This window comes from Crocodylus porosus, unplaced genomic scaffold, assembly GCF_001723895.1.
Source record: "Crocodylus porosus isolate Cpor-Errol unplaced genomic scaffold, CroPor_comp1, whole genome shotgun sequence".
Classification (NCBI taxonomy): Eukaryota; Metazoa; Chordata; order Crocodylia; family Crocodylidae; genus Crocodylus; species Crocodylus porosus.
Genome location: NW_017728931.1, coordinates 59419616 through 59430806, shown reverse-complemented (window position 1 = coordinate 59430806; position 11191 = coordinate 59419616). Strand labels below are relative to the sequence as shown.

The 11191-nt window shown below is 41.4% G+C and overlaps 1 protein-coding gene across 8 annotated transcripts in view; it reads right to left on the bottom strand.

The window, feature by feature from the left end:
- The window catches only part of CNOT4 (CCR4-NOT transcription complex subunit 4), a 69736-nt gene that overhangs the window by 36749 nt on the left and 21796 nt on the right, over positions 1-11191 (bottom strand). For 5 of the 8 annotated variants that reach the window (XM_019545145.1, XM_019545151.1, XM_019545148.1 and 2 more), the window contains exons 3-6: positions 6664-6750; positions 5494-5595; positions 3698-3823; positions 1641-1774 (exon numbers count right to left, since the gene is read on the bottom strand). In XM_019545145.1, the coding sequence (XP_019400690.1) occupies positions 1641-1774; positions 3698-3823; positions 5494-5595; positions 6664-6750 (449 nt within the window). The remainder of the gene's footprint in view (positions 1-1640; positions 1775-3697; positions 3824-5493; positions 5596-6663; positions 6751-11191) is intronic. The other 3 variants (XM_019545146.1, XM_019545149.1, XM_019545153.1) reach the window with 1 other exon arrangement.

Genomic DNA, 11191 nt, shown 5'->3' with positions numbered 1-11191 from the left:
TGCAAAGAAGGACTTCAAAACAGGAACAAACCTGGGTGGGGAGGGGGGAAACAGGGAGAATAACAGTAGTCTTTACCAGTAATTATTCATCTCCCCTGCTATTAATGGAAGTTTGTATTTGAATATAAATATGGAGCCCCCACAGCTCAGATTCTGCTTTATCCCACAGTGAAAACTGTAATTCTAACTCAGTTATGAAATACGTTGAGGCATAGATTCTAAATTCAACCTAGCATGACAAAGGTAGTGGTATACCAGTAAATAAGACATAAATGAGAAGCTGATCACGGAGTAGAAAGCTGGGGAGTTGGCCATTTTCATTAAAACTGAACAGACAAGTCAAGTTTTACCAGCCTGAGTTGCATACAACAGGTGTCAATCAGTGTTTAAGTGGACTTCAAAAGCCCATTGGTGGAGGAGGAAACTGCACTGGTAATTCGAGACAGTGCTCCTGGAGTCCGTATTAATCCAAATGTGTGTGTGGTGGGGCCATTCAGATAATTAAAATTCAGACCATTTGCAGTCATGGAAGTATCATGGTACTTCTTGATAAATGCCAGGATGTAGCACTGGTACACCAGATTCCAACAATCACAGATGCTTACTAATGACTCAAATCTGTGTTGCATTTTCAAAGAGCAATTCTTTACTCCCTGTATTCTGTCATCATGTGCTAGACATACGATCAAGTTTCAAGTCAAGCAGAAATGGTTTAGACCTTGAATTTAAAGCCATCAACCACTGAAAACTGCAGGAAGTGGTGTTTGTGCTTTACTTGGCAGCAAATTTCTAGAGGCAGTACTGAACCAGTGCCCAAGGCACAACAAGGTACCACAGTCTTCCAGACAAGGTAAAACTGGAGGTCCTGATCACTTGCAGTCATTAAAAAACATGACACTTCCTGCAAGAGCAGGGCTAGATTATCCAAGCATCCTAGTTAAATTCCAGATGTGGTAGCTCACCTAGCAGTTTCCCCTGTATACAGTATTTCTTCCTTTTAAGCTGTAGTGCAACATTGCTGCTAACAGAAAACTTCTGTCAAAATTAAATTTCAATAGTTGGTGAACTGACCCAAAACAGACTCAAATCCTGGATCAAAAGCACTATATACAATAATGTATATATTTTTATTTTTTTTCCTCAGTATGAACGTGTTTTTTAAATAAAAAGTTGTAATAACTCCCAAGTATCCATCTTAAAATTTAAGATTTTTACCAAGCAGATAAAAGCTGTCAAGTGGCTTTTTCAGAGACCCTTCTCCCTCAAAAACAGAGATGTAGTAGTCAAAATAAGAGGCACCAGTATGTTTGCTAGGCACAACAAACATCTTTGCTTTGCTGTCTTTTCAGAGGGAAAGAATGAAAGCTCATTCCACACCCCCAGCACTGAATTACCTAAATGTTAGTATCCAAATCTAATAAAAATATGTTCTATACCAAATACGTAAAATCACTTAGACACTTCAGCTGTGACAGCACAGATCACCCTCTTATAGCAAAGACAAACATGCAATATTTGCCAGTTAACAATATTAATTCACATACTATTGCAGTAATAAGAGTTTGGGTGCCTACTGAAACAAGGAATTAAGAGATAACTAAATGGAAAGTGCTGCCAGCCAGCCTGGCATCAGTACTTACGCATCATACCTCTGCAGTGCTGTCACTTTGTTCTTGTTCTTATCAACTGTACCCGTAGACAGCTGGAGGAAATTGGGATTTAGTTTGTACAATTCTTGCAGTAGCTTCTGTTCATATTCCTGGTGTTTACCCGCCTGGGAAAAAGTTAAATACAGATGGCACTGGATTATAAGTACATACTCCTTTCCCCTAACAATGAGTGTTTAAACACATCTTGGGCATATACTAAGGCTTTGCTTAAATACATTCAAATTGGTGCTCTTTAATCTCAGTCAAGAGGTTGTTCCAGGCAGTCTGAGGCTCGCATACAGGCTCGCTCAGCTGGCTAAACCTGGCAATCCACTAGCTGCTTCGAACGCAAAATTTATCCTCCCCCACTCCTTTTCCCCTCTGACAATTTCTCTGCTTTTGAAGTTAATTTGCTGAAGCCTTTCACTTGAACTGGAGAATAAGATGCAACTACTAGGATACCTTCCAAATAAAACCAAACAAATTTCCAAAGGAAGTTTGCATTTTACATCTCCTGACCAGATTAAGCTATTTAAGGGTAGAAAAGGAAAAGGGAGAAACAAAGTCTCTTCATTTCAGAATTCTTTTCCTGTTGCAAACTCCTGAATTTCAAGGACTATTTCAAAAGCAATTACACTGCTACTATTAAGTTGCATGAAAACTCAGGTGGAATGGGAGCTGTTCAATGAAAGAAGCAGATTTTGGGGCAGAAGTACTATAGGGAAAGAAATATATTACTTTCAGAAATTGGGGAAAGAATTCTCAATCTGGAATTGTTCACACTGCAGAGAAACAGTCTTTTTGGAGTGGGTAAAGACATTAGATTCTTTCAGTTCAGAACTATTTAAGTTAGCAGAATATGCTTAGGATGGTTTTTTTGAAGTTTACTCAAAACCCAATGCAGTGTGACTTTGTTTCAGAAGTTATGTAAAAATGACTGGCAACTGAAAGGGATTCATGCTAAATATTAAAGCTCTGCTTTTCCTTCCTCTCATGTTTCAACAGCTAACTGAAGGAATCTGATATCACAAAACAATTTTTGCAGCTTAAATTTTAGTACCTACCATCATTTTAATTTTAAATTATTAATTCCGTCTAACATCTATAACTGCAAGTGGGAAGAAATGAATTCAACTGCCAATCATTGCATGCAGTGCTCTTAGACACTACAACAAGCACAACAGAAAAATATATAACATCCAATAGTATCTACTGCTGAAGAAAACTCCCCACCCCTTTAAAATCGTAAATATACTCTTAATACTAATTCATATAGTTTCAGAAGACCACTTAGGTTTTGGCATAATGAAGAAAGCCAAGACACTAGTAAATTTAATTGTATTCAGTGCCAAGACCTCAGAGGAATATTACCTCACAAATTAACTAAAACGTAATGTAGCCTTAAGCAGCAAAAGTCTTGCCTCATTTAAATAGTTTCCAAACAGTATCCTATTAAGGTTCACTCCAGGTCAGTACATCCACCACTTTCACAAGTGCAGAGACACTTCAATTGGTATTACATACATGACGTCACACTTCATTAACACAAACCTTTAGAATTCTCCAAAGGAAACAAACTTATTTTGCACTCGTGACACTTGCACGCTACACTGATCCAGGCTCAAAAAAACAATCCTTCCAAGATCACTTTGAAACAAGTTATCAACTTTCAGGAACAGAGAGAGACCTCCTTATTCTCTCTCCCCACTCTAAATAAAACACGCTTTTCTGAGGCATTTGTAACAAATGCTGCACCTTTACAGAAATATTCTGCTGTACCACAATTACCCTCATAGCATCTTTGTACTCTTGCAGCTACTTAGGACCCTTTTCATCAGATGAAGATGACGTAAATCAGGAGTTTTTCCTAAACCACCATTTAAATGTTCTTACAATCCCATTGACTTTCCATCTATTGAGGAATTCCTTTTCTGAGCCCACAGAAGCACCACAGTTAAAGGACATGTAGCCAATTGCACCACCAGCTACACCCAATTTGTCAAGTATCCTTTTACATTCTGAAGAGAATGTTCTCTCCGTGTATGTACCTGCATCTCCTCTTTTGTGAAACTGGCTGCTTCATCCCCCAGCTCATGTAGATACATGCAGTCCGGTTTTGGACACTGCATATTCTTTAGGAAATAACTGCAGTATTTTGTTGTACCTAAAGAAGCCTAAAACAAGCGGGGGGGGAGAAAGAGACAAGTCATATTTACAGTATAGGGGGGGGAAAAAAACAGTTATGTCAAATTATAGCACAGCTTCCTAAAATAAAAATCGGTTTAATCTAAACAAGTTTTTTTGAGGATTAAATATGAAGCTAGTGACATGAGACTTATAAAAAAAATCAGAATTACTTCAAGTAATTTATGATCTAATAAAAAAACCACAAAGCCAAGCATGAGTAAATATTATTTTCATATCTATGAAGAATAAGAAAAAAATCCTTCAAATTACAAGCCTGTATTTTATTACTTGGTGTATTCATTCCAGGGCCATTCCTCAAAACATCAGATAAAAGAGAGTTCAGGCTCAGGACTCTTAGGTTCTACACATAGTTCTGCCACCAGCTTTAGGAAATCAACCTACATATCCATTTAACGATGTGTGAAAAGGCAAAAACATACCTGCCTTCCTTACAGGACTTTCTTAGCATGTGTCAGCTACTGCAAAAATCCTACCATGAAAGTTTCTCTAGAATCCACCTACGCATAGGTGATGGGTAGGGGGTGCACATCCCGTTCCTCCATGCCACCTCCCCCCTCCCCCCAAGAGCCAGCACTCCACTCTAGGCTTAGCAGACAGGCAGGTGGAGCACTGGTGCCCAGCACCTTGCAAGAAGTGGCACTTCTGGGCTTGAAGTCTGGCCACAGGGGGAGGCCCCCCTCCAACATCACTGAGGCTGCCTGAGGACAGCCCCCACTCAGCCCGCCCTGGCCGCCACCCACAGGCGGTCACCATGCCCTTCCAGCCCCAGGAGACGCACATTGCCTATTCGCCAAGGAGTTAACTCTTGTAATTTGTTGGCTGTACAGCATCAAGTGCATTAGGATAAAAATAACTACTCCCTTTCAATTCAACTTTCACATACTGTCTGTAAAGCACACAACTAACTAATAAAATGGAGCTCGTGAAGTTGAAGAGAAAAATTAAAGTTAAGATGGTTGGCATGGGATGCTATGGTTAATATTCTGGTCTCACAAGAAACCTGGGCCTGACTTCTGGGCCAGTATTCTTGCTCCCTGGCTGACTGCTGGTTAAAAAAAAAAAAACAACCGAGGAGGAAAAGGTGCTTCATGAGTGATCACTGATAAACATAGGAAGAGGGACTGAAGAATAACAACATGCAAGAACAACAAAAGGAAGGGAAGGCAAGAGAGAAACAGACAGGTGTATTTTATATCATAACAGAGAACATCTCTCCATTTTCAGCTTCACCCATTTCCTAGGTTCAGATTTTCATGAAATACTATGGAAATCCAAGTGTTAACTATTTTCAAAATACAGTTCTAATTTATACAGAAAAGCTTTGCAACATTGCTTTTTCCAAACTAACTAAAACTCTTGACAAGTTATCTATAAAGTTTAAATAAAATTCCAGGAAGTTCACTTGACTAGTAACCTATATATATACACATACATACATACACATATATACATACATACACATATACACACACACACACAATTGAAGACTGAAAAGTTGGTTTACATGAACACTGCACCTAACTGGCAGCTTTCCTTCACTAATATATCAATGCATCTGAAGAAGCAGATTTTTAGAATCTGCACTTAATGCTACAGTCTTTGCACATGCAGATAACAGTCCACAAAACAATATTACCTTAAGTGTTCTGCCGTCTACTACCACGTTATTGACACACTGTATAGCTCTCAGAGCATCTTCTGACCGGATGTAGGTTACATATGCACTTGCGCTTGGACCCTAGAATGGAAGTATCTCACAGTGTTCAATTATTTCTGGATAAGTATTGTTATTTACTTGAAAGAGTGACTCATTAGCAATCTGACTAAATTTGAAGTTAAGTATTTAAATGAAAAAGTCTAATGAAATTTATCTAACTAAAAATATTATAGATAGCTGGGAAAAAGGATTCTTAAAACTGAAGTTTGCTAAAAGCTTTATGTTCGTGGGGGTTGTTGTTTTTTTCCCCCTTTTTTAAATAAATGCTAGAGATTTAAGAAAATGAGGATACTGGTGAATGGACAAACAAAATATACAGCAAGGTGATGATGACGCTTTTTTTTTTTTACACCATTGTCACCTACACTCTGCAGTAAATGCTCACATATACACTCTTACCCTGTGATAAATGGACGACAGACCATAACAACAGTCCTTAATGAATGGCATGTATAAGTTACCACTAGGAACATGACCATGTACAGTTACTGCTGAACAGGAAGTGTGTGAAAACCATCTATCCTTCACCTTTTTGCATTATAGAAAATTGTTCATGTTCATAACCTTTAATTGCTTCTCTGAAGCTTTTCTTCCCCTCTACCAATTTGTTTAGTTAACTTTTCTACCTGTATTTCATTAAATTTCTTGCTGGCTTATGAAATTAGAGCAAGTCACTTAAAGACACAAGACCATTCTATAAATAAATTGGACTATCATTTATAGTATTGTCCAGTGTTCTCTTCTTCTCCAAACCCCAGGCCCACGATCTACCATTATAGTTAACTTTGACCTGATCAGGAATGGGAAACCCAAATTTATTTAAAAATCCATCCTAGAATACTGCCACTATAACAAGACACAGAAATTAGGGTGGGGTGGCACTTTCCAAGACTAACTAGTTGAGAGAGACATAAGCTTTCATAGACAGCAACCTACTTCCATAGACACAGCATCTAACAAAAGTTCTTGCCTTTCTGAACAAGTTAGATTAAGTTGCTGCCCCATCCCACTTCCTGCCTGACTTCAGACTAACGCAGCTAATCCCCTCTCTCATTAGCACCACAGACATTAGAACCCCCACTGCCTTACCTGTGAGCCTGCATATGATGTGCTGTTGTTGATAACTACTTTATGTATTTTACCAAACTTCCCAAAATATTCTGGTCGTTTCAAAACCTGAAGGAAGAATAAACAAATTATATTGATATACTGAGAAATTAACACTACAAGTGGTATAGCGATTCTATTTGAAAATGGATTTCTTTGCACAAATCTGCAACCGAGACTTTAAGAAAAAGTGAAAAATAAAACTTTTCTAGAAAGAGGTGGCAAATCATATGGATGTAGGTGTTGCTCCAAAAAACCCTTAAAATTTAAGAGACAAACTTATATTATTACCAAAATTAAAAAAGGAACGCCCTCTTGCAAAAAGTTCAGGGTGAAGGATGCTGCCCCACTAGAGGCCGCGCTCTTCTTGACCTACTGCTCACAAACAGGGAAGAATTGGCATGGGATGTAGAAGTGGATGGAAAGTTGGGCAGCAGTGACCATAAGATGATTGAGTTCAGGATCTTAAAAAGAAGAGAGGAGAGCAGCAGAGTGTGGACCCTAAACTTCAGAAAAGCAGACTGACTGCCTCAGGGAACTGATGGGCAGGATCCCCTAGGAGGCCAGTCTGACAGGGAAAGGAGGAGTTCAGGAAAGATGGTTGTATTTTCAAGAAGCCTTACTGCGGGCACAGGAACAAGCCATCCTGACACGCAGGAAGAATAGCAAATGTAGCAAGCAGCCAGCTTGACTTAGCAGAGAACTCTTCAGTGACCGTAAACACAGAAAGGAAGCTTACAAGAAGTGGAAGCTTGGACAAACAACACGGGAGGAGTATAAGAATATTGCTTTGGCATACAGAGATAGTCAGGAAGGCCAAAGAGCAACTGGAGTTGCAGCTAGTTAGGGACAGGTAGGGGAACAAAAAGGGTTTCTACAAGTATATTAGCAACAAGAGGAAGGTCAGGGAAAGTGTGGGTCCTTTACAGAATGGGAGGCAACCTAGTGACAGATTATGAGGAAGGAGGCTGAAGTGCTCAATGCCTTTTTTACTTCTGTTTTCACAGGCAAAATCAGCTTCCAAACTACTGCACCAGGCAGCACAGTCTGGGGAGGTGAGCAGCCCTCAGTGGTGAAATAACAGGTTAGGACCTATTTAGAAAAGCTGGACATGGACAAGTCCATGGGGCTGGATGCAATGCATCTGAGGGTGCTAAGGGAATTGGCTCAAGTGATGATAGAACCACCGGCCATCATTTCTGAAAACTCATGGCAACCGGGGACATCCCAGGAAAAACGGCAAGTATAGTGCCCATCATTAAGAAAGGAAAGAAGGAGGATTCAGGGAACCACAGACCAGTCAGCCTCATCTCAGTCCCTGGAAAAATCATGGAGCAGATCCTCAAGGAATCCATCCTGAAGGAGAAGGTAATTAGACACGTCATTCCTCACCACTCTGCCCTCTATGATGGGATGACTGGCTCTGTAGATGCAGGGAAAGCAGTGGGCACAACATATCTTGACTTCAGCAAGGCTTTTGATACAGTCTCCCAAGCCAGCATTCTTGCAAGCAAGCTGAGGAAGTACAAGTGGGATGAATGGACTGCACGTTAGACAGAGCTGGCTGGACTGTCAGGCTCAATGGGTAGCAATCAATTGCTCAATGTCTAGTTGGCAGCCAGTATTAAGTGGAATGCTCCAGAGGTTGGTCCTGGGGCCAGTTTTGTTCAACACCTTCATTAACGATTTGGAAAATGGGATGGCTTGCACCCTTCATCAAGTTTGCAGATGACACCAAGCTGGGGTATAGTAGATGCAATGGAGGGTACGGCTAGGATTCAAAGTGACCTAGACAAATTGGATGACTGGGCCAAAAGAAGTCTTATGAGGTTCAACAAGTACAAATGCAAAGTCCTGCACTTAGATGGAAGAATCCCATGCACTGCTACTGCTTGGGGACCGACTGACTAAACAGCTCTGCAGATAAGGACCTGGCAGTTACAGTGGACAATAAGCTGGACATATGTCAGCAGTGTGCCCTTGTTGCCAAGAAGGCCAACAGCATACTAGGGTGCATTAGCAGGAGCACTGCCAGCAGATCAAGGGAAGTAATTATTGCACTCTATTCTGCACTGGTGATGCCACATCTGGAGTACTGTCAAATTTTGCACACACCCCCACCCTTAGAAAGGATGTGGACAACTTGGAGAGAGTCCAGCAGACAGCAACAAAAATGGTGAGGGGACTAGGGACTGAAGACACGACTTCTCAGGAGAGGCTGAGGAAACTGGGTTTATTTTGTCTGCAGAAAAGAAGACAGAGAGGATTTGATAGCAGCCTTTAACTACCCTCAAGGGTGGTTCCAAAGAGGATGGAGCTGGACTGTTCTCAGTGGTGCCAGATGACAGAATAAGGAACAATGATCTCAAGTTGCAGCAAGGGAGGTTTAAGTTAGATATTAGGAAACTCTCTCACTAGGAGGGTGGTAAAGCACTGGAACAGTTTACCTAGAGGGGTGGTGGAATCTCCACCCTTGGAGGGTTTTAAGGCCTGATTTGACAAAGCCCTGTTTGTAAATGATCTAGCTAGTGAAGGTGCTGCTTTGAGCAAGGGGTTGGACTAGATAACCTCCTGGAGTCTCTTCCTAATTTTCTATGATTCTATGACACTGCATACTTGACACTTGAAATTTAGTGCCTTTTGGGATCAAAAGCATCTAAAGCCTTCCACAGCCAGCTGTTTCCTACTAAAATGGGTTGGCCCGCACTCTACAGCAGGGTGTCAAACGTATGGCCCTTAGGCCAGATCTGATCCATGAGTCTGTAGACCAACCCTATGTACCAGCCCCAGTCCCACATGCTGCAGACAGCATGGGTGAGGGGGAGGTGAGTCCAGAGCGCTGCATGCAGCCTGTACCCCAGACCCCCTGTCCACCTGCAGCACCATGTGAGGCCAAGTGCCATGAGCAGGGCACACCAAGTGATAGCCCTAGAGGCTGAGTGCATGGCAAGTCCTGGGGTCAGCATGTGCTGCATGTAGTGCATCAGGCTAGACCACAGCCAGCGCATAGGTCCAGTCTGGCAGAGTACCACATGGAGCATAAGCCCCATGCCAGCCCTCTGTGATATTGTCTGCAGCATGTGCAACCATTCCAACCCCACATGCAACACACACCAGCCCCAGGGCTCAGTCTACATGCAGCCTCCAGAACTAACGCAGGGCACGTACAGCATTATGCAACATTTTATGGGCAGCATGCACCCCATGCTGGCCCCAGGGGCCAGTATGTGCCAACTAGACCCAGCACCATGGGTACTACACAGGGGGTCTTGTCCTGGTCCAGCCAGCAAAACAGCCCAGCAACTCTAATCCAGCTCATAGGACTGGATGAGTTTGACACCTCTGCTCTCTGGCAATGTTTCTAAACCCATGAATCAAGACCTAAGTTGGTTACAAGAATATACAAAAGGGTCATGAACAAAACTTTAACAATAGATTCTCCTTTAAAAGAGAAAAAGGTGGGAAACTGGGTTTTCACTTGCAGGCTGGCAGAGCTGCTTGCTCCCTGTGTCCCACACACTGGGGGGCTGGCCATTGAAATTTACAAGTGGGTCCTGGTATAAAAGAGGTTGAGAACCACTGTTCTACAGCATTTGTACATGCTAAAGAGGGGATGTAACAGCTGTTCCAGAACTCTCCAACCTAAAATTACACCAAGTGATCAAGAAAGTCTAATGTAAAGTAAACTTAAAGAGAAACAGGAAAAGTAAGTTGTAACTTGACGTAAACAGCCCAATTAGTCCTTATTTTAAAGAGGCATCCTTAAAATCCAGGTTCAGACGCATTTTGTTACATTAAAAGTTAGAGAGAAGGCTCAACTGACCTCTTTTACCAAACTCTGAAAAGTCTGGTGAGACATAGCCCCCATGTGCCAATACCACTGCAAGTGATGCAGGGACTGGACTACGAGCTGGAAAACAGTAGATGCCTCTCAGAAGTTCAATGTATCTTGCATTTTCAAGGGGAAAAACTATGACAAGATTCAGGATCAACAAGCCACTGAGTCAAACTGGGGGTAGGTTACACTTCTGTTGGGACAAAAATTTCTTCCCTAACCTTTTCAGAAATGGATCGTCTTTGTATGGAAAAGCAGTTTAATGAACTCGTACAAAAGTAGACACCTCCTGAATGCTAAAAAGACTGTCTACCTAGCAGCTACAGGGGGGACCATCATGGAATTTGTAAGAGGTCTGTGGATCAATCTGTTATTGCTCTACCCAGCATATAGGGAAAAGTACCAGCTATTCAAACTCTGAAGATGGATTAACAAATGAGGAAGAGGCTTACTTCAAGGGAATAGCCCCAGGAAAACAAGATGAGTTAGCTTCTCTTTAACCCTATCTTCACACTCCTCAGTATTTTGTCCTGCAGTTCAAGTTTTATATTAGGACTATATTTGGGCTGAGATACTTCATACCTTCCTAAAGTGCAGGCACCTTTTTTCAAGGAACAGAACCATGCTGGTGACATTCGGATTTTTTTTTTTTTTTTTTTTTTTTTTTTTTACAAC